Source organism: Brassica napus, chromosome A3 (assembly GCF_020379485.1).
Source record: "Brassica napus cultivar Da-Ae chromosome A3, Da-Ae, whole genome shotgun sequence".
Lineage (NCBI taxonomy): Eukaryota > Viridiplantae > Streptophyta > Magnoliopsida > Brassicales > Brassicaceae > Brassica > Brassica napus.
Genome location: NC_063436.1, coordinates 19,971,179 through 19,989,889, shown reverse-complemented (window position 1 = coordinate 19,989,889; position 18,711 = coordinate 19,971,179). Strand labels below are relative to the sequence as shown.

The window sequence follows — 18,711 nt, the reverse complement described above, 5'->3', positions numbered from 1 at the left end:
GCCTAGACTGTACTTGCTGCCAAAGAAAGCAAACTCGCTCTCCGTCCAATTACATAAAGCCACGTCACTGTTTCTGACACAAGTGAGAAAGACCAAAATATCCAAAATTTTGGGGAGATATATCCAAATCTGAGGAGTCAAAATTAGAAAATTCTCTCACTCACCCTTCCTTCGTCTTCCCTCTCATTCTTTCCACCCAAAAAAAAAAAACTCAGAGAAACTTTTTGAAAGAGCCAAAGAGAAATCATAGAAGAAGAATGTGTGGAATATTCGCGTATCTAAATTTCCACGCGAACAAAGAGAGACGGCACATTCTCGAGGTCCTCTTCAACGGCCTCCGTCGTCTCGAGTACCGTGGCTACGATTCCGCCGGCATCGCCATCGACGACTCCCTCTCTCCTCTCCACTCCACCTCTTCTCCTCCTCCTCTCGTGTTTCGCCAGGCTGGCAACATCGAATCACTCGTCAATTCCGTCAACCAAGGTTCCACTCTTCTCTCTCGATCTCTCATTTTGCGTTTCCAGTCTTCTCTTGTGATCTGATTGTGTTTTCTTGCCTTACGATTTGCAGAGATTACGAATACAGATTTGAACTTGGACGAGGTTTTTTATTTCCACGCGGGAATCGCACACACGAGGTGGGCTACTCACGGTGAGCCAGCTCCGAGGAACAGTCATCCTCAGTCCTCTGGTCCTGGTGATGACTTCTTGGTTGTTCACAACGGCGTCATCACTAACTATGAGGTCTCTTCCTTTTTTTACTCGTTTTGATTTGCTTTTGATCATTAATTCTTATTTATTTATTGTTCTTGCTTTCAGGTACTGAAAGAAACATTAGTCAGGCATGGGTTTACTTTTGATTCGGACACAGACACCGAAGTCATTCCCAAGCTTGCTAAATTTGTTTTCGACAAAGCTAATGAAGAAGGTAAGTGTTTCGCTAGACTGAGTAGTTTTATTTTTATTTATATTAGCTTTTTTCACATTTGAGGTGTAACGTTCCATTTCTTATGCTCTCTAGGGGAACAGACGGTGACGTTCTGTGAAGTTGTTTTTGAAGTGATGAGACATCTCGAGGGAGCTTATGCTCTTATTTTTAAAAGCTGGCATTATCCCAATGAGTTAGTTGCCTGCAAGCGTGGTAGCCCTTTGCTTTTAGGCGTTAAAGTAAGTTACTTTCGGCCACACTAGAACACAAGACTCTGTTTCGTTTCTGACTTTTTTTCACTCACAGGAACAAAATATTTCTGAGTTTTTCCATTACCTAAGCAACTGCGATATATTTCATTTTTGTTATGTAGGAGCTAGATCAAGACAAGAGCAATAATCATGTTTTCAAGGATGCCCACTTTCTTTCCAAGAATGACCATCCCAAGGAATTTTTCCTATCAAGTGACCCGCACGCTCTTGTTGAGCATACAAAGAAAGTTTTGGTTATTGAAGATGGCGAAGTTGTTCATCTCAAGGTATTACTCATAACTATTGCAGTTGATGTGTATGCATTTCCTGCCAAAATTGAGTATTAATGTTGAATTCTAGCATATGACTAACGGGTCTGATCACTAAGTAGCAACTGAAGCATGTAAATAAATATTATGACACGTCTTTCAGTAGATATGAGGTGATTAGCGTATTATACAAACCTATGCAGATTCTTTAGATAAGTCTTCACCACTTCCACTTTTATCAACAGGATGGAGGTGTGTCAATACTCAAGTTCGAAAGGCGTAACGGTTCATCTAGACCTGCTTCAGTGGAACGTGCTTTATCTGTACTAGAGATGGAAGTGGAGCAAATAAACAAAGGGAAGTATGACCATTACATGCAAAAAGAAATCCACGAGCAGCCGGAATCTTTAACTACTACAATGAGAGGCCGGCTTATACGTGGCGGTGGTTCACGCAAACCAAAAGCAGTCCTCCTTGGTGGGTTGAAAGATCACTTAAAGACCATAAGACGCAGCCGGCGTATAGTTTTCATAGGGTGTGGGACAAGTTACAACGCCGCTCTTGCATCTAGACCTATCCTGGAAGAACTCTCTGGTAATTACTACTACAATAATATGTTTTTTTCTTGATTTTTGTTTCCACTCTGCTTTAGTGCTGGGCATTCGAGTTTTCGGTTTGGTGGGTTCAAGACCCGTTTATGAACCAGACATTTTTGGATCGGATCGGTTCATGTAATGTCTGGTTTGGGTCAGGTTTCTGTTTTTTATAAAACCCGAAGTAGAACCAAATTAGAAATAGTTTGGTTCTGTTTTAAAGAAAAAAAAACAGAAAAAACCAACGCAGAAAAACAAAAAATATTAGGATAATTCGGGTATTTTGGATATTTTTATTTATAAATTATATAATATATATAAATTAAAATAATTAATATTTTGTATATTTGGTTACTTGTTCAGTTCTCGATCCGGTTACATTTTGGTTTCGGTTTTTTGGATTTAGAAAAATAGGAACCGTTCAGGTTTTTGTACAATTTGGTCCGGTTTTGGTTTTTTTTGCTTCGGGTTTCGGGTAATATGCCCAGGACTACTCTGCTTAACTTAAGTTATTTCCATAGGTATACCAGTCAGCATGGAGATTGCTAGTGATCTCTGGGACCGGCAAGGTCCAATATACAGAGAGGACACTGCTGTGTTTGTGAGTCAGTCTGGTGAAACCGCAGACACATTACTTGCTTTGGAGTATGCTAGGGAAAACGGTGCGTTATGTGTCGGCATAACTAACACCGTTGGGAGCTCCATAGCTAGAAAAACACACTGTGGTGTCCATATCAACGCAGGAGCTGAGATAGGGGTTGCAAGTACAAAGGTAATCTTCGTGAATATCTGAATATATTTATATCTTTCAAAGATTTGAAGTTTAAAACAACTTTTGTTCTCATCAGGCATACACAAGTCAGATTGTCGTGATGGTAATGCTAGCTCTAGCTATTGGAAGTGACACAATCTCCAGCCAAACGAGACGAGAAGCTATAGTTGATGGTCTACTTGATTTACCGAGTAAGTTGATGGTCTTCTTTCTCAAGACTGTCTTTAAGCAATTTGTGTTTAGTTTATATCATATTTGAATGTAGATAAGGTCAGGGAAGTACTAAAGCTAGACGAGGAAATGAAGGATCTAGCGCAACTGTTGATAGACGAGCAGTCACTGCTTGTGTTTGGGAGAGGATATAACTACGCAACAGCATTAGAAGGAGCATTGAAAGTAAAAGAAGTGTCACTTATGCACAGCGAAGGGATACTTGCAGGAGAGATGAAACACGGGCCTTTAGCTTTAGTTGATGAGAATCTACCTATCGCTGTAATCGCCACTCGGGATGCTTGTTTCAGCAAACAACAGTCCGTGATTCAGCAACTTCACGCACGCAAAGGGAGGTTAATAGTTATGTGTTCAAAAGGTGATGCTGCTTCTGTGAGCTCGAGTGGATCTTGTAGAGCAATAGAGGTTCCTCAAGTTGAAGATTGTTTACAGCCTGTTGTTAATATAGTGCCATTACAGGTAAAACACCAATCTGATCTATATATCTTATGTTCTGTATTTTTTTTTTTTTTTTTTTTTGTGAGTTAAACTTTGTGCTGTTTTTTTGGGCAGCTATTGGCTTATCATCTGACTGTTCTGAGAGGTCACAATGTTGATCAGCCGAGGAATCTAGCTAAGAGTGTGACCACTCAATAGAGAGCTTAGTTTGTATAGCCGTATAGGTATATGCGTTTGGATGTTCATGTTAGCCTCGCTAAAGCCATCGTATTATTATTACCTTTTGAGTTCTTTTAATTTGAATACATTTTTCATTTTTGAAATAAGAATAGTATAAAGTCCAAACTCCAAACTAGTGATAAACCGTAGGAAAAGATCAGCTTGTTTAACTTGCTAAAATAAAGAAAAAAAATTAAGCCTTTTCAACAGTAGTAAAAACAATTAAGCGTTGTCAATTTGCCATGTTTGATAAGTCAACGTTGATCAAACATTTGTTTCTGAGTTTGAAATATTTTGTATATTAATTTGGACCAGAGACAGATCGGATATCTAATTTTTTGAATTGTTTTGCTTCAGAAAAATACGGATATCCGAAACATAAATAGATATTTGCGAATATTTACGAATACTTACGGATATCGCATCCGTTTTGATTAATACAAATAATTTTGAAAATTCGATACAAACTTATTTTATTAAATATTATTTTGCATGATATATAAAATAACAATTAAAATAAATAGTGAAATTACATATTTTGTAAATTTTAAACTTAGTTAACAATTAGAATAAGATGAAACTTAAGAAAAAGTTATAATTGTCATAAGTTCTTTTAATGTAATATTTTAGTACAAGTAATAATGTGAATTGAATTTGTCAAATCATATGTTAGAATAATAATTATATAAATTTACACATTTAAAACTCTAAAAATAATCAAGATATACATGTATTTATTTGCCGGATTGGAGCATATATCATCTTTCCAAAATTTTAATATTTGTGATTTGCTTCGATTTTAACAGATATTAATTTTTAATATTTGTTTTTTTCAAAAATTTATGGATAGCCGAAAATTTCAGATTGAATCGAAACGAATAATGAATAGTGAATTGAATTTAACGGATAAAATGCTCATCCCTTATATTAATGACAAGATAGAGTGTCTTTTTGTTTACGTTGTAAATTTGATAATATGTAAGCATGGTCATTTTTCAGTACAAAAATATCAAACGAGTATAAACAGAACTAGGTTGAGATTTGCACATTCGCACGTAGGCTACATATTTGACCCATTATTTTGGTTAAGGTCTTACATACGCAAAGAACGCACTGCCAGTTCGGCCCGATTGTTTCTTAATGTTTTTGAGCAACTATCTTGAATATCTTCTCTTCTTCTTTTATCACAAAACTTTTTTCTTTTATTTTTGCCTATATTATCACCAAAGATTGACCCGTACAGTTCGTCAAAAGATGAAAAGAGTAGCGTATTTATGTTGATCTAGGATTCTTCAAACTGCAGAATAGTCGCGGTTCGTTTCCTCCAAAATTTGATTATGCTAGTTAGTAAATATAACTATGCTACGAGTTGAGTGTTTTTTGTTAAAGAAATTACGAGTTGGGTTGCCTATATAAAGATAGTTAGATGCATATCTTGTTAGATAAAAATATTTACTTATAAATCAAGGTCATATTTATCGGGCTGATGATATGTAGTATGCAATAAAAATAATTAATTTTTGATCTACCTAACCCTATGTCAAAATCAATTCATGGCTTAATATCATTATTCATGCCAAAACGAAAAGATATCATTATTCATCAACTATCATGTGTCCGATTTTGATCAACAATACAATACTATTATGCTACAATCACTTGATTTCTAGCAAGTTTTGTATACAGACAAGGGCGAAGGTAGGTTATGGCCTTATGGGTAGTGGATGCATGTGCATCCATAAAAAAAAATTATATTTAAAATTTTAGGCCTAAAACCATTAGAATTTATTAGGTAAAATGGTAAAAATCATGTCATGCCTTCACATATTCTCAAGTCGATTACCTATTATGTTTTTCTTCTTAATAATTCACCCATATCATAAAACGTCTGGCTTTGCCTCTCCCCTGCGTACATGTATAAAGGAGAGATTTTAAGCCAAAAAGGTACAAAAGGAGAAAAATACAATAACATATATAGAATGAAATAAAATATGGTAGATTGTTGGATATTACAGAGAAAAAAACTCTTTCTCAAACAAAATGTTATAGAAAAAATGATGATTTAATTCATGGCGTGGAATGGAGACAATGGAGTTGGTGGAATTAGGAGGAAGAAGAGTAAAGGCATGTGCACTGATATTAGCTAAGTATCAACTCCCATGTGACTACTACTCCACACATGCTGACTCCTCAATCATACGTTACTTGTCTAACCCTTTTTTAATTCACTTATTATCACATTAAAATTAAATTATTCAAATTAGGAAATGGTTACATCATCAGGTTTTGTCTCTAGAGATGATGATGTTAATTAATTCTATTGTAATCTAAAGTAACTTAATCTTGTATTACAAGGGACGATATTCACTATGTAATTGACGATCTTTTTTTTTTTTTTGAAAACAATATTGACGATCTTCTTTCTGACTTTAAGCAAATCAAACATAATAGACTAATGGCTTTGTGATAATGACGATATTAGCTATGTAATTGACGATTATGTTTATCATATAAACAATATCAAAGGTAATAGACAATGATTTGTGATTAATGCGATTTTGTAGTGAGCCACCGCAACATAATTATGCTAGTGGACAAGTTGTCGATCATATCGAATAATAAAATGTTTATAAAATGTATTCACTTTGTTTCAAAAGATGTATATTTTTTTAATTTTTGTTTTAAAAATATACATTTTCTATTTTATTTTATTTTTATCAATGTAAATTTCAAAAAATAATAGATGTATTGGTCTAGAATTATAGAAAATAAATAATTATAAAAATAGAAATTTAATATTAGAATTTAATATTTTATCAAAATATGTGTGAAAATTAAAAGTATGAATCATTTTGAAACGGAGTTAGCAGTACAAAATACATATTTGAGACCGAAACAAAAATAGTTTCTTATTGTTTTGCTTTATGCAAAACTTCTCGGACTTTAATAGGTGTAGTTGTTAGCTGATAAGTGGTTGATAATTTGTTCATTTTTTTTTCTCACCCATATATAATCTGAATTTCTCTATCTGTGATAAAATACAAATAAAACCACATTTGGCCCTCATAACCCTTGCATAATCTTCTTAAGTACAAAATAGTAAAATATCATATGGAGTACGCATTTATCCAATAACATATCTGTACGTTATTTTTAGAGAATCTGTCAGTAATTAAAGACAAAAGTAGAATCAGTGAATCACTCAATCAAGACATACAGAAAATTCCTAAAATTGCCTCGCATTTCCAATATCTCTCATAGAAAATATAATCTTTGGTTGGGGACCAAGAAGACATTGAAAAGGGTCAGTCAATTTATGAAATTATCCAACATTAACTTACTTATATTTTCTTCTATTTTTAATCACCACAAAATAAACAGTAAAATGAGAAAGTAATCTTCCATTGACTGACCATAGTATCTCCTAATTAATAATTACCCCTAATTTCACAAATTAAAAAGGTAAAAAAAAAATTAAAAACTAAATTCCAACTGCAAAACCCTAAAAACAAACTCAAGAACAAGAAAATTATCCTAACAAGTTCTAACCACAATCTTGCCGACCACCACCATCACCGGACACAACATGCTTCCTCATCTCTACAATCTTCCGGTGAGAATTCGAATGAAACTCCGGCGAAAAAGTCGGGCTATTAGCAGGGCGATACTCTGGAACAAGCCTCCCTGACTTGTACCTCACGCCACACGCGTTACACAGCGTCTTCGGTCCCGATGGTCCCGCCCTCCACTGCGGCGTCTTATCCGCTCCACAGTGTTGACACTTCCTCCCCATGGCCGCCGCCGCAACCGACGTCATCCTCCTCTTCTGCGTTCCTCCTCCTCCTCCTCCTTGCTCGTCGTTCCCTGTCCACAAAATTCTCAAATCCTCCCTCCTCCTACGCTTGCTTCTTGTCTTAACTGGCGCATTAAACTTAGCACAGCAACTAATCATCGTCGGTATCGGGACGCTTATGTTACTACCGCTACTACTGTTGTTGGAGGTGGTCGTCGTCGTAGTTATAGATATGTTCTGACTACTCGTCTCAAGCACCGAGACCGGACTCAACTGTTTTCCTTCGGTCACTTCTCGCTCCGGAGACGAGACGCTGAAATGTTCCGACGGTAACACGCCGACGAATGTTTCGATGACGGGGAAAGCATCTTTGTTTGATATCCACTCCAAATCTTCTTCCTCAACCTCTCCCTGAAAATAGAAGGGCAATTACGTCATTTCGTGTTTATTACAATAAAAATAATTGAGATGCATCGAATAATAATAATAATAAAAAATATTTTCAAAAAAGGTATGCTATCAAAATTCGAAAAAATGGTTGAAAATTTAAATGTGACAGCTCACGCTACAATGACTGTATATTCTCAAAAACACCCTCCAACAAACTACTGAACCAAAGCGAAAAAACCCAAGGGTATTCTCGTCTTTTCCAACACCGGCCAAAAAGAAACGTCCACACATGACGTTCACTTAACCAATAGGGATAGAGAACAATTAATAAAGGCGGAACTGACTGAGTCAACAACCCAAACGCCATGACTCGGCTAACCTCCCCGGCGGCGAGTCATCTTGACTCGGCCGAGTCACCGAACATGTACGTAACGAAACGGTCGGGATATTTTTTTTTAATTGCTTTTGAGGAGGAACTTACAAGGTCGTCGTCGGGATTTAATAAACCGAAGGATTCCGTCTGCCGTAATCCAGTTTTCCGGCGAGCAATATTCTTCGGCGAACGAAGGACCGGTCCTCCTTCTTCCTCTGGTACAGAGAAGTTCAAAAGTTCTTCCATGAATGCTTCCATTTTAATTTTCGCAGTTTTTTTTTTGGTTAATGGTTTAGGAGAGAGAAAATAAGTTGAGAAGGAGAAACATATGAAGCTTTTAATCTCTTTCTTCTCCAAATATCAACACGGCTTTGTTTTTCGAGAAAGGTTAAAAAAAATATATATTTAATTAATAATTGTTTTTATTTTTTTATGTTTTGATTATGTTTTGGTTGGAAGTGGGGAAGGGGATGACACTAAAATGAATCCTTTTAAATCACCTTTCCTTTTAACGCATACTGATGTCAGAATCAGCTACCACGCGGCCCACCGAAGTTATTGTGGAAACCAAGATTGACGGTGCGATTGAGTGGCATTCATGTAATTTCAGTCGTTTACTAACGTGGGCCCTGCTAAATGGAAGGGGAAGATTGACCGTACTTATGATAGATGCACTTTTTGATCTGATGCACTTTTAGTCATCGTTCCTTATTAAAGAAAAAAATATTAAAAATGAGGACTGTTACCATAATGGCATTCATGTGATTACTGGTAAAGTTTAGGGGTGATAATTATATTTGAGAACAAACGGGTGATGTGTATCAACCAATAAGATTTGAAGGCTGTGAGTGTTGGATCAATCAGAATCGAACACGTGTCTTTTTTTTTGACTTACCACCGCAAGTTGCGGGGTAGATTGGAGACGCACCAAACTATGATATTACTTTAACAAATAAAAAGCGATTTATTGATTCAAAATATAAATATAAATATAAATATAAAGTAAAGGCGTGAATAATATATACTGTAGTGCGACAAGTGAATTGTAACATTTACGCCATTATGGTTTAAATTAAGGAATAACTTTTTCTTTCTTATCTTTTTAAAACATATTGTGAATAGCAAAGATTCTAAATAATTAAATAACAAATCTTCCTAATTTTATTACATCATTTTTATATTTTTTTTATAATTCGAAACTATAGTTAGTAAATAAATAAGATTTGAACACATCTTAAGAACAGTCAAAACGATCTTGAAAAATCCATGACTTCTTTATTTGTCTAACTGAATTGATTCGGTCAATAAATTTGTTTTTACCAAGGAATTAATAACTATAATTCTAATCACAACTCATTGAAGTTCTAATTAAGTAAATAATTTCATATGTAACGACTATCATATGACGAGCTTGGGCATGTCACAAGACTAAGAAACGATGCCGTTTTGGCATCCCATGCTCTAATCTCTTTCACTTCGAAAGAGAATCCATGAGGGTGATGAAACTGGTTGCGGAGAAGCCATTTATCAGTTTTATTTTTAAGACAGGAAACTTTTGTTCGTAATTTGATATGTTGACTTGTGTCTAAGAAGCTCAAAAGTGTCATTAGCTCAGCTGAAAAGGTTTCGACCATTGTGTTAGAGGTCCCCGGTTCCAGTGACAGCTGAGATGAAACTACTAGTACATATTGTTCTTTAGGGTTTGTGGGGATTATAGACTTCATCTTTAAACCTCCTCGAATTCACTTGTTAGGTACTAACTAGCTTGTAGTAAGATGTAGACATTCAACAAGGTCTGGTTCGCTCTCGTGGAAATATTCAGCTCATGGATCAAATGCTGGAGCTCAGGATTTCATATTTCGTTACTATATTATTTGGCTAAGTCTGCAGTTGACACACCCCGTGTCATGTGGATAGTGATACTGAGACTGATCCCGTACGTGTGTTTTGGATATTGGTTATCAACTTTTCGTTTTTTTTCGTTTTCGAACTTACTACTAATTGTTATTTTGCATTTCAAGTCTGAGTTCGCTCTTGTTTACTTCACAAGGAACTAACATGAACATGGTTAGGAAGATTGCAATTCATGGTGTTAGCTGTTAATGCGTTTTATCTCTTCTATTCCTTTTAGTCTATAAAACCTACTAAATCACATTTTAATATCAAGTGCTTCTCTGAGTCATTGCGTCTTTATTATTATTAAAGCCCAGTGCAACAAGTCCACAAGCCCATATGTTCTAGGGTTTCATTACAAGTAGCTTGAGTATAAATAGTCTTATGAGAGTCTTGTCTTGTAACTAAGAGAGTTGCCTCTCAAGCAGCTCTCTCTCCTTTACATTTTATGATATAAATCAAGTCTATTTATTCTTGGTGACAACTTGAATCTTCTTCCTTTCCATTTCTATTTTGCTCTTTAATAAAGCTTCACTGAGCTATGTCTTTAGTTAGTTCATTTCTGTGTCAATAAGAACTCAAGCTACTTGTAATGAAACCCTAGAACATATGGACTTGTGGACTTGTTGCACTGGGCTTTAATAATTATCACTACTATAGATTTTAGCTTAAAACTTACAGGCCGGATCCCTTATCTTTTTTTCCTCTTGTACTACTTCATTTGCAGTATCAAATAGTTGATTTGTTGCAATAAAGGAACCAATACAGAGGCAATGATTTACTCGAAAGCTATGGAGAAAAAGCAACTCATAGATGAAAAAGTAGCAACTAAGAGTTTTCCATCTTGAGTTTTTATTGCTGACAAATCAAGATCGGGCATCTACATCAATGGGAAGCCACTCACTCATCATCATTAACATCCACCACCATATAATATGATATATTGATATGTCACGAGATGTGTTCAATAGAGGATGTTCTACATTGACGCTTGGAGAAGGAACAATGCAGATTTTTGGGGGTGGTGAAGGAGTTTGGAGAAAGGAGAATCTTGGTCTAAACTCTTGACGATTCTCGGTTTGGTGGTTTTGTTTCAGTTGTCGCGACACCAAAGTTTATGTCAAGACATTGGTTTCTCCAAGTGATCTTTGACCTTATGAATATTTTTGTTCTTAATTATCTTTCATCGTAAAATTACATTAATTATCACCATGTGTGAAACAAAATAATAAGAAAAGCAACCAGTCAAACATTCCTAACAAAATCATCACCGTACCAACACTCACATCCTTGTGTTTTGAGGCTAATTTCTTTTTCAGGTGCTCGTGTTTACGTACAGGGAAGAATCTGGACCGTTAGATCAAACCTTTGGATGATCAAAAAAATCTCTCAGGAGGGTATTTTTTCCGAGCTGGAGCTCCGACCAGATCCTGAGTTGGTGAAAACAGGAGTGTTACTAGGCAGAGTGACAGATCCACGACCACTTGCACTGTTTCCCATATCTTTTGTCTTATGAAGCAGAAACGTCCCTGACAAAATGGTTACAAACCCGCACAGTTCTGTCGCGATCTTTAATCCACTCTGAGAAGCCCAATCCTGTAAATCACGTAGACAAAGTGTTGAGAGGGTTAAGAAAAATTGTTGTGCTGTTAGATAGAGTTTACTTGGGAGACAAGAAAAGGGTCGAGAGAGAGTTTGACCTTGAACATGATCATACTAGCAATAATGGTGAAAGTTGTGAACATGACGTAGTAAACCGGAGAAATGACCGCTGTGTTGAATGTATCCAATGCCTTGGTCAACACGAAATAGAAACTCAGGAACGGATGAATATGAAGGAAACTTTAGAAGCTTTTGTTTTTTACCTTGTTCAAGTAATTAATTTGCAAAAGGCAACAAATAGCGACTACTAGAATGAAAATCCAAGCGTGGAAGTATTTGAACTGATTCATCCCTGAGAATGTCAGCTTTATGGCAATGGCCACAGCTTTAACACTCATAACCTAACAACACAAGAGACAAAGCTTGAGGAAACTAGAGAGGGAGTAATGGAGAGAGAAAAGATGAAAAACTTACAGTAAGAGAACCCATTAAAGAACAGATTCCAACATATACTATCAAATGAGTCTTCCCATAGCGCGGTTCACAGTAGAAGATCAGTACAAGCACCGCAAACAAAATCACAGCAGCATACACAAGAAAACCTGATTAAACAGAAAATCAATCTTGCATATCTTGTGTTCATTATGGCTGTGGACGAATAAATCATAAATATACATACTTGGTTCAATAGCAAGCTTCCAAACTTGCTTGACTGATTCTATTTCCTGCTCGTGAGGGGCGTGTAAGACTATCGTTACAGACCCAACAACACAAAGAACACAACCAAGCACTCCAAATATATGCAGTTTCTCTTTCAAAATAAAATGCGCGAGCACTGCGCTGCATACAACAAGTGTAATTTTCATTTTCAAGAAAAAACATAGTTTATATAACGTATTATAGTGATACTAATGTATGTTTGCAATAGTTATAAGAATACCTGAATATAATACTTAGAGCTCCCAAAGGTGTTACTAGAATAGCTGGTGCAAATGCATAGGCTGCAAAATTGGCTACTTCCCCAACAATCACTACATCAAGAGAACCAAAACACACACACTTGTTATATATTTCGTTTCTATTCAAACATATTCTTAACAACATTTTTTGCAGCATTTGATAAGACTTACTTGTTATCATTCCAGCCCACCACCATGGTTCAGATAAGTAACCGTGCCCTCCTTCACCTGATCGTTGATAAACAACAAAGCAGCAAGAGTTATGTAAATTGAAAGTCTTAATTCAAGAATGATTTCAGAAAAGAAAAAAGAAACCTGCTCGGACACCGCTTGCACCGGCCTTCTTGAGACCTTTCTTCTTGATGATGAAGCTAGATCCAATGAAAATACTTGAAGAGACTGCTAAAATGAGTCCATTGATGTTATCAGGTGACATCTGATCCATCTTGGCTTATATATAATTGTTTATATATAAAAGAAGATGAATCAGTCTAAATATAAAGACTCCAAAGACTTCCTCAGAAGAATTTTGTGGGAAGAATAAAATTTTGTTTTCAACCTGGATACAAAAAGGAAATCACAAAAGAGATTATGAACATGATTTTCTTTTGATAAACTAGAAAGATAAAGAGCAAAGGTTAGTCTCATACGAATTCAAATGATGACTTATTAGGTTAATGATTAGCTCATCAACAAAAACAAAGATAAGCATTAAAAATACCCAGTGCCTAAATCAATGGCAGAACACAGAAGAGACAAATATAGAAACACAGGAAGAAAATAGAAGCATATATCCAATTTAAAAGAGAAATAAAAAATGAAGAACAAAGGACAAATATTTACTCCTAAAATAGAATCAAATTGAAAAGAACATACGTTTTACAAGTAGTGTTTTTGAAACGTTGATGGATTTGTTCCTCTGATTTGGCAGAAAACTAACGTATGAAACCTCAAAACCCTCTCATATACGTTACTATACCTTTTAATCCACATTAACTTATTTCTCAAGAATCAACATTAAATCCGTAGAGAGCACGCCAAACACTAAACCCAAACGTGATTTCAGATTTATTTACATTACGATTGCAAACAAACAAACAAACAAAAACAATTACAGCGAAAAGAAACAAACGATAAATTAAATTGAGGGAATAATATCGCGAGCAAGAACATGGGGTTTCTTAGAATATTCGAATTTGAAAGGTACCTCTTTTCACTTTGACACGTTCTCTTCCCAAACTCAAGAAGAAGAAGAAGCCATGGAAGGGACAACTGGTTTTATAAGTTGTTCTTCTGTTGAAACAATTTTTAAAAATTAGGGTTTGGTATAAATTAATTCAGAGAGAAGAGAAAATTAAGAATCAAGCTAATCCAGCCGATAATGGTGAAGCAACAGCTCTTAAATTGCTAATGCACTTAACAATCAATCTCTTAACTATATATACATGCTTGCCACCTTTATTTGTTTCTTTTCTATTATTTCTTTGTCAATTTTCTAAATTATTTAATTATATTTCTCTCTCATATTTTCTTTCACCAATTTTATTTATTTTTTACGCTTCCCAAATTATGATTTTTTCTAAAATATGAAACTTCCGTATTGCGGTTTAAAATTTCAAAAAGAAAAAAAAAATCTTAACAGAATCTTAATTATAACCATAAAATATAAATACTAAGAGAAATTGTTCATAAATATAATCTCTATATGTGTATATCTTTTTATAAAGGTTTTTTAAAAAAAATATTAAGAAAAAAATGTTTCAGAAAGTCGAACAAATGTTTCAACTAATAGTCTTGTGTGTTTTTAAGTTGACACAATTGTTTTGTTAGTCTTGCTTTGTGTTTGTTATTAATGGAGTATGGAATGTTTTTTCTAATAAAACTGGAGTCTGGAATGCAGTAATGTCATTTGGTTACGTAATCTTAAATTATTATTTCCTTTAGTTGACTAAACCAATTCGATACATATAATTGGATCAATCAAATGATCTGAGTGGCTAGTATTGAAAATTATTTTCTTATTTCTGAATTGTTAAATCATTAGTTTGAATGGAAATATAAGTCACCCCCATTTGAAAGTGAAAATCACTTATGGGCAGCGGCTGCTGATGTTTCATTCATACCCACCTCAACAGAGAGTGAGCTATTATTTGGTATCTTCTACAATGTTGATCGTTCATTGCCGTCGGCGCAATATGTACGTACTGTGCTTCATGAATTTGAGTTACACTCTGGTCTAGCGCTTAGTAGGCAGGATTCAAGATTCTTTGCTTCTGATTTGTCTGACTCTGAAATAGCTGTAATTCAGGTATCTACGGGCATGCCTTGTGGTTCGTTACGTGGAAGTCCCACTTTATAATAACAACTGAGCTTATTTAATTGTGAGCATTTACTTCATAAAGTCAAGATCCCGTTCTGTGCTTGAAGTGTCAAAACCTTACCATCCTCAAGTCGTCTTTTGCTAATTAAAATAGTGATTGTGGGCCTCTAAACGTTCTAGTGTGCTTCTTTCATCCTATACCAAAATCTTGTATCAAACGCATTAATTCTCTATGTACTGTGTTCCTTTTGAAAAGGTGATATTGACAGTCACCATTCAACGAGATCCTCCTGGGAATCAGTAACTCGGCCAGCGGAGCAAGGTGGTTTGGGAATTAAAAAAAGGAAATTTGGAATAAAGTGTATTGTCTAAAGCCTGTTTGTCTACTCTTTTTCAGGGAAGGGTATGGGTAGCATGGTTTAAGCAAGTGGTCCTCCAAGGTAGACTCAACAACTTTTGGATCATGAAAGGAAACAAGTCTCATTCTTGGCTAGCGAACAAGTTACTTTAGTTGCGGCATGAGATGTTTCCATGGATAAAACTAAGGGGTCGGCAGTAGGTTCTGGACTGACCATTGGTCATATTTTGGTAGTCATCAATGTTTCCTTTCAAATGGTTTGATAACACTAGGAATCGCATCCACACCAACACTTTGCTTCTATCTAGCGAAGGACAGTGACGCCTTCCACCTGATAGATCAGAGAATCAACTATCCATAAAAATACACTTGACAACATTGGCTATATAACTCAATAGCCCGATTATTATGAATGGGAGGTGGATAGAAAAATCTGCAACTGCTACTCCACATGGGTAATTTACAGCAAAGTCAAGGGATATATGCCAACAGTGTCTTGGTGAGTCGTTACTAGTTTGGACCTCCTATGTAATTCCAAGTCAACTTTTTGACTTGGTTTTTATGTTGAATAGGTGCCCAACAAGGGATATAATAACTGCTTGAGGTATGTAAGTGAACCCGGCTTGTTTCTTATGTTGGAAATAACATGAAGTTAACTTAGGATCCAAGTTACACCAATCATAATTGAGTTAGGATTAGGATGGTTAGTTTTCGAATGAATTTAGAAAATATAATCTCTATATAAAGAGTTACAAGACTGTTGCATACCTTTGAGAGTCTTAAAGATTGTGTTTGAATAAAAAATGGTAAGATATTGTATCGACTTATTATACAGAAAATAAAAGCTAAAATTGGTAAACACAAAATGAACCAATAAGAAAAATAAAAGAAAGATAACAACACCGAAAACTGGAAATATGGATTGATGGGTCCAATGGTCCTCTTCCTTTCTCTTTTTGGTTTATTGCAATTCGTTATTGCACAATAAAGTTTTTTTTGTCGAGTCAAATCCGGTTTGATATTTACTTCCGGTTTAGTTCAATTCATTTATACTCCTTTTTGGCATGAAAATAGTAAAGAAATAAAACATCAAATCTAAAAAAGTGAAGGAGAGAAAAGGCAAAAAAAGAAAAAGAAAAGGAGAATAAATCTTTTATATTACAGTTGATAATGGATCACAGGTTTCATTCCTTGATTATAAAAATCCAACAGGTAAGATCTGCTCTCTAAACACTTTCCAGCAAGATCATTAACCCATCATTTATTACATAACAAACCCCACTTAATTATATATCCAACTATACCCCTTTTTCTTTCTCTTTTTCTCATTTCTCCTTCTACATATCTGTCTATTATAACATACAGCCTGTGACAATTAAATTCCCACACATTAATGAGTTTTGGCATTTTAAAATAAAAAGGAAAAAATACAGAAATCTGTCCCTGTGAATAGTTTTTTTTTTGTAAAACGAAAAATCAAGCATGTGATGATAATGAAGCAGAGAGAGAGAGAGATTATTAAGCGGAATCATCGGCGTGAGAGTTTTCCTTTTTTACCCTCGGCTGTATCCCGTAATAACCAACGTACCACTTAACGAACTTCCTCAACCCCGTCGCGAGATCCGTCGTTGGTTTATACCCAAAGTCTCTATACGCTAAGCTCACATTCGCATGCGTGTATGGCACGTCACCGTTTCTAGGCATTTTGATCAGATGCTTCTTCGCTTTCGTCCCTAACAACCCTTCCAATATCGAAACCAATCTCCCGACAGGAACCGGAGAAGTGTTCCCGAGGTTGTAAACACGTAACTGAGCCGGTCCTCGCTTCTTCCCGCCGCTTCCGGTGCTTTTCTCCGCCGTGTCTAACGCACCGACACATCCCTTAACGATATCGTCTATGTAGGTGAAGTCACGCGCCACTTCTTGATTGTCCTGAGTTCGGTAAATGTCTATCGACTTCCCGTGGAGTATGGCTTTAGTGAAGAAGAAGTAAGCCATGTCCGGTCTTCCCCACGGACCGTAAACCGTAAAGAACCGGAGTCCGGTTAACGAAAGACCGTAGATGTGATTGTAAGTATGCGCTATCTCCTCCCCTGCTTTCTTCGTGGCCGCGTAAAGACTCGCGGGCTGGTCCGTCCTGTGCTCTTCGGAGAAGGGGTTCTCGGTGTTGAGCCCGTACACGGAGCTCGACGAGGCCCATACGATCGCGGGCTGAGGGTTAGCCGCTTTGGCTACTTCGAGGAGGTTCACGAGGCCGGCGATGTTCGAGCTGATGTAGGACTGAGGGTTCTTCATGGCGTAGCGAACTCCGGCTTGAGCTGCTAAGTGGAGGACGTGAGTGAAAGGGACGATGTCGAAGAGCTTCCGCAAGAGGGGACCGTCGTTGAGGTCGCCTTCGACGATGAACACTTGTTGCTTCTCTAAGAGGTTTTGTCTTGCTCTTTTGAGTGACGTGTCGTAGTAGTCGTTGAAGTTGTCGAACCCTAAGACTCCGTCGCCGCGTTTTCTAAGCGCGATGGAGCAGTGGGACCCGACGAAGCCGGCTGCTCCGGTGACTAGGACGGAGAGACCGTGCTGTCGTTTTGCTGTCGAGGATTGTCTCACGTGCTTCTCCCAAGCAGAAGAGGAGGAGGATGAGGAGGAGGAGAAGATTCCGGTGGATAAGAAGCTGCGTCGGTGGAGGTGGTGCGATGCGGCGGCGCGGCTGTCGGAGAGTGGGTGGTAGTTGAATGCGAAGAGGAGGAGGAGGACGAGAGCGACGAGGAGTGTTGCTCGGAAGAGGACTTTGGAAGAAGCGTTGAGGACTTTGGTGCTGTGGATCTTGCGGAGGTAGCTGTTGTACCTCTCCAGCTTCACCGTCTTGCTTGTATCCGCCGCCGTCGCCGATGGGGGCATTTTCGTCTTTAGATAGGAACTCTTACTCTGATCTAGATATGTCTGTGGATTCTTCTTCTCCCTGGATCCAAGAAGGGGACAGAAGAAAAATGTTACAATTATTATATTATTTTAAGGGAGGATTTTGAGGGTTTGAGAGAGTTTTTGAGCCCTGAAACCAGAGTGAAGGAACGATCTGATGATTTTATAAAGAGAAAGGGAGAGATTTTGCTGGTCGGAACCCACTTTCTCTGTAATAAATATATAATATAAATAACGAGTTAATTTCTAAAACAAAATAAATAAATTAGTTTGGTTGTACAAAAAATATTGCTGTACTTGTTAATTTGTTATGGTGACTTTGGTTTCGAAACACGAGTGTCAATTTACCCGAAATACAAGAAGGATTTGCTAGTTAGGCTTATGCCACATTGGAGAAAGTTTAGATT

General features: G+C 36.6%; 4 protein-coding genes across 5 annotated transcripts; 1 reads left to right on the top strand and 3 right to left on the bottom strand.

The window, feature by feature from the left end:
• The first annotated feature begins 163 nt into the window (after positions 1-163).
• Positions 164-3,804, top strand: LOC106389668 (glutamine--fructose-6-phosphate aminotransferase [isomerizing] 1). The gene is made up of 10 exons (XM_013829987.3): positions 164-483; positions 571-743; positions 819-927; positions 1,021-1,166; positions 1,301-1,465; positions 1,693-2,041; positions 2,562-2,812; positions 2,889-3,003; positions 3,078-3,502; positions 3,596-3,804. The coding sequence occupies exons 1-10, from the start codon at positions 258-260 to the stop codon at positions 3,677-3,679; spliced, it is 2,043 nt and encodes a 680-aa protein (XP_013685441.2). The 5' UTR covers positions 164-257; the 3' UTR covers positions 3,680-3,804.
• Positions 3,805-7,086: 3,282 nt separating this feature from the next.
• Positions 7,087-8,727, bottom strand: LOC106389667 (GATA transcription factor 1). Its single transcript, XM_013829986.3, has 2 exons — positions 8,365-8,727; positions 7,087-7,904 (listed from the first exon to the last, which is right to left on the bottom strand). Exons 1-2 carry the CDS (start codon positions 8,512-8,514, stop codon positions 7,245-7,247), a joined length of 810 nt encoding a protein of 269 aa, XP_013685440.2. The 5' UTR covers positions 8,515-8,727; the 3' UTR covers positions 7,087-7,244.
• A 2,096-nt stretch (positions 8,728-10,823) lies between these two features.
• On the bottom strand, positions 10,824-15,299 carry LOC125607040 (probable magnesium transporter NIPA1). 2 transcript variants are annotated; one of them, XM_048776583.1, is made up of 9 exons: positions 13,918-15,299; positions 13,026-13,269; positions 12,882-12,938; positions 12,692-12,782; positions 12,431-12,591; positions 12,226-12,353; positions 12,015-12,152; positions 11,850-11,942; positions 10,824-11,745 (listed from the first exon to the last, which is right to left on the bottom strand). In XM_048776583.1, exons 2-9 carry the CDS (start codon positions 13,153-13,155, stop codon positions 11,539-11,541), a joined length of 1,005 nt encoding a protein of 334 aa, XP_048632540.1. In that variant the 5' UTR covers positions 13,156-13,269; positions 13,918-15,299; the 3' UTR covers positions 10,824-11,538. The 2 variants fall into 2 exon arrangements, with proteins under 2 accessions (XP_048632540.1, XP_048632539.1); XM_048776582.1 differs by lacking the exon at positions 13,918-15,299 and adding an exon at positions 13,361-13,856.
• Positions 15,300-16,526: 1,227 nt separating this feature from the next.
• On the bottom strand, positions 16,527-18,502 carry LOC106389666 (UDP-glucuronate 4-epimerase 6). Its single transcript, XM_013829984.3, has one exon. It carries the CDS (start codon positions 18,281-18,283, stop codon positions 16,907-16,909), a length of 1,377 nt encoding a protein of 458 aa, XP_013685438.2. The 5' UTR covers positions 18,284-18,502; the 3' UTR covers positions 16,527-16,906.
• Between the last annotated feature and the right edge of the window lie 209 nt (positions 18,503-18,711).

Excerpts from the sequence above, each read along its gene's own strand:
- LOC106389668 (XM_013829987.3), top strand. The coding sequence starts at position 258 with ATGTGTGGAATATTCGCGTATCTAAATTTCCACGCGAACAAAGAGAGA. Across the intron at positions 484-570 it reads CGTCAATTCCGTCAACCAAG|AGATTACGAATACAGATTTG; the intron begins GTTCCACTCTTC and ends TACGATTTGCAG. Across the intron at positions 3,004-3,077 it reads TGGTCTACTTGATTTACCGA|ATAAGGTCAGGGAAGTACTA; the intron begins GTAAGTTGATGG and ends ATTTGAATGTAG.
- LOC106389667 (XM_013829986.3), bottom strand. The coding sequence starts at position 8,514 with ATGGAAGCATTCATGGAAGAACTTTTGAACTTCTCTGTACCAGAGGAA. Across the intron at positions 7,905-8,364 it reads TAAATCCCGACGACGACCTT|GGAGAGGTTGAGGAAGAAGA; the intron begins GTAAGTTCCTCC and ends TTCTATTTTCAG.
- LOC125607040 (XM_048776583.1), bottom strand. The coding sequence starts at position 13,155 with ATGGATCAGATGTCACCTGATAACATCAATGGACTCATTTTAGCAGTC. Across the intron at positions 12,939-13,025 it reads TGCAAGCGGTGTCCGAGCAG|GTGAAGGAGGGCACGGTTAC; the intron begins GTTTCTTTTTTC and ends ATCAACGATCAG. Across the intron at positions 11,746-11,849 it reads CTAGTATGATCATGTTCAAG|GATTGGGCTTCTCAGAGTGG; the intron begins GTCAAACTCTCT and ends CGTGATTTACAG.
- LOC106389666 (XM_013829984.3), bottom strand. The coding sequence starts at position 18,283 with ATGCCCCCATCGGCGACGGCGGCGGATACAAGCAAGACGGTGAAGCTG.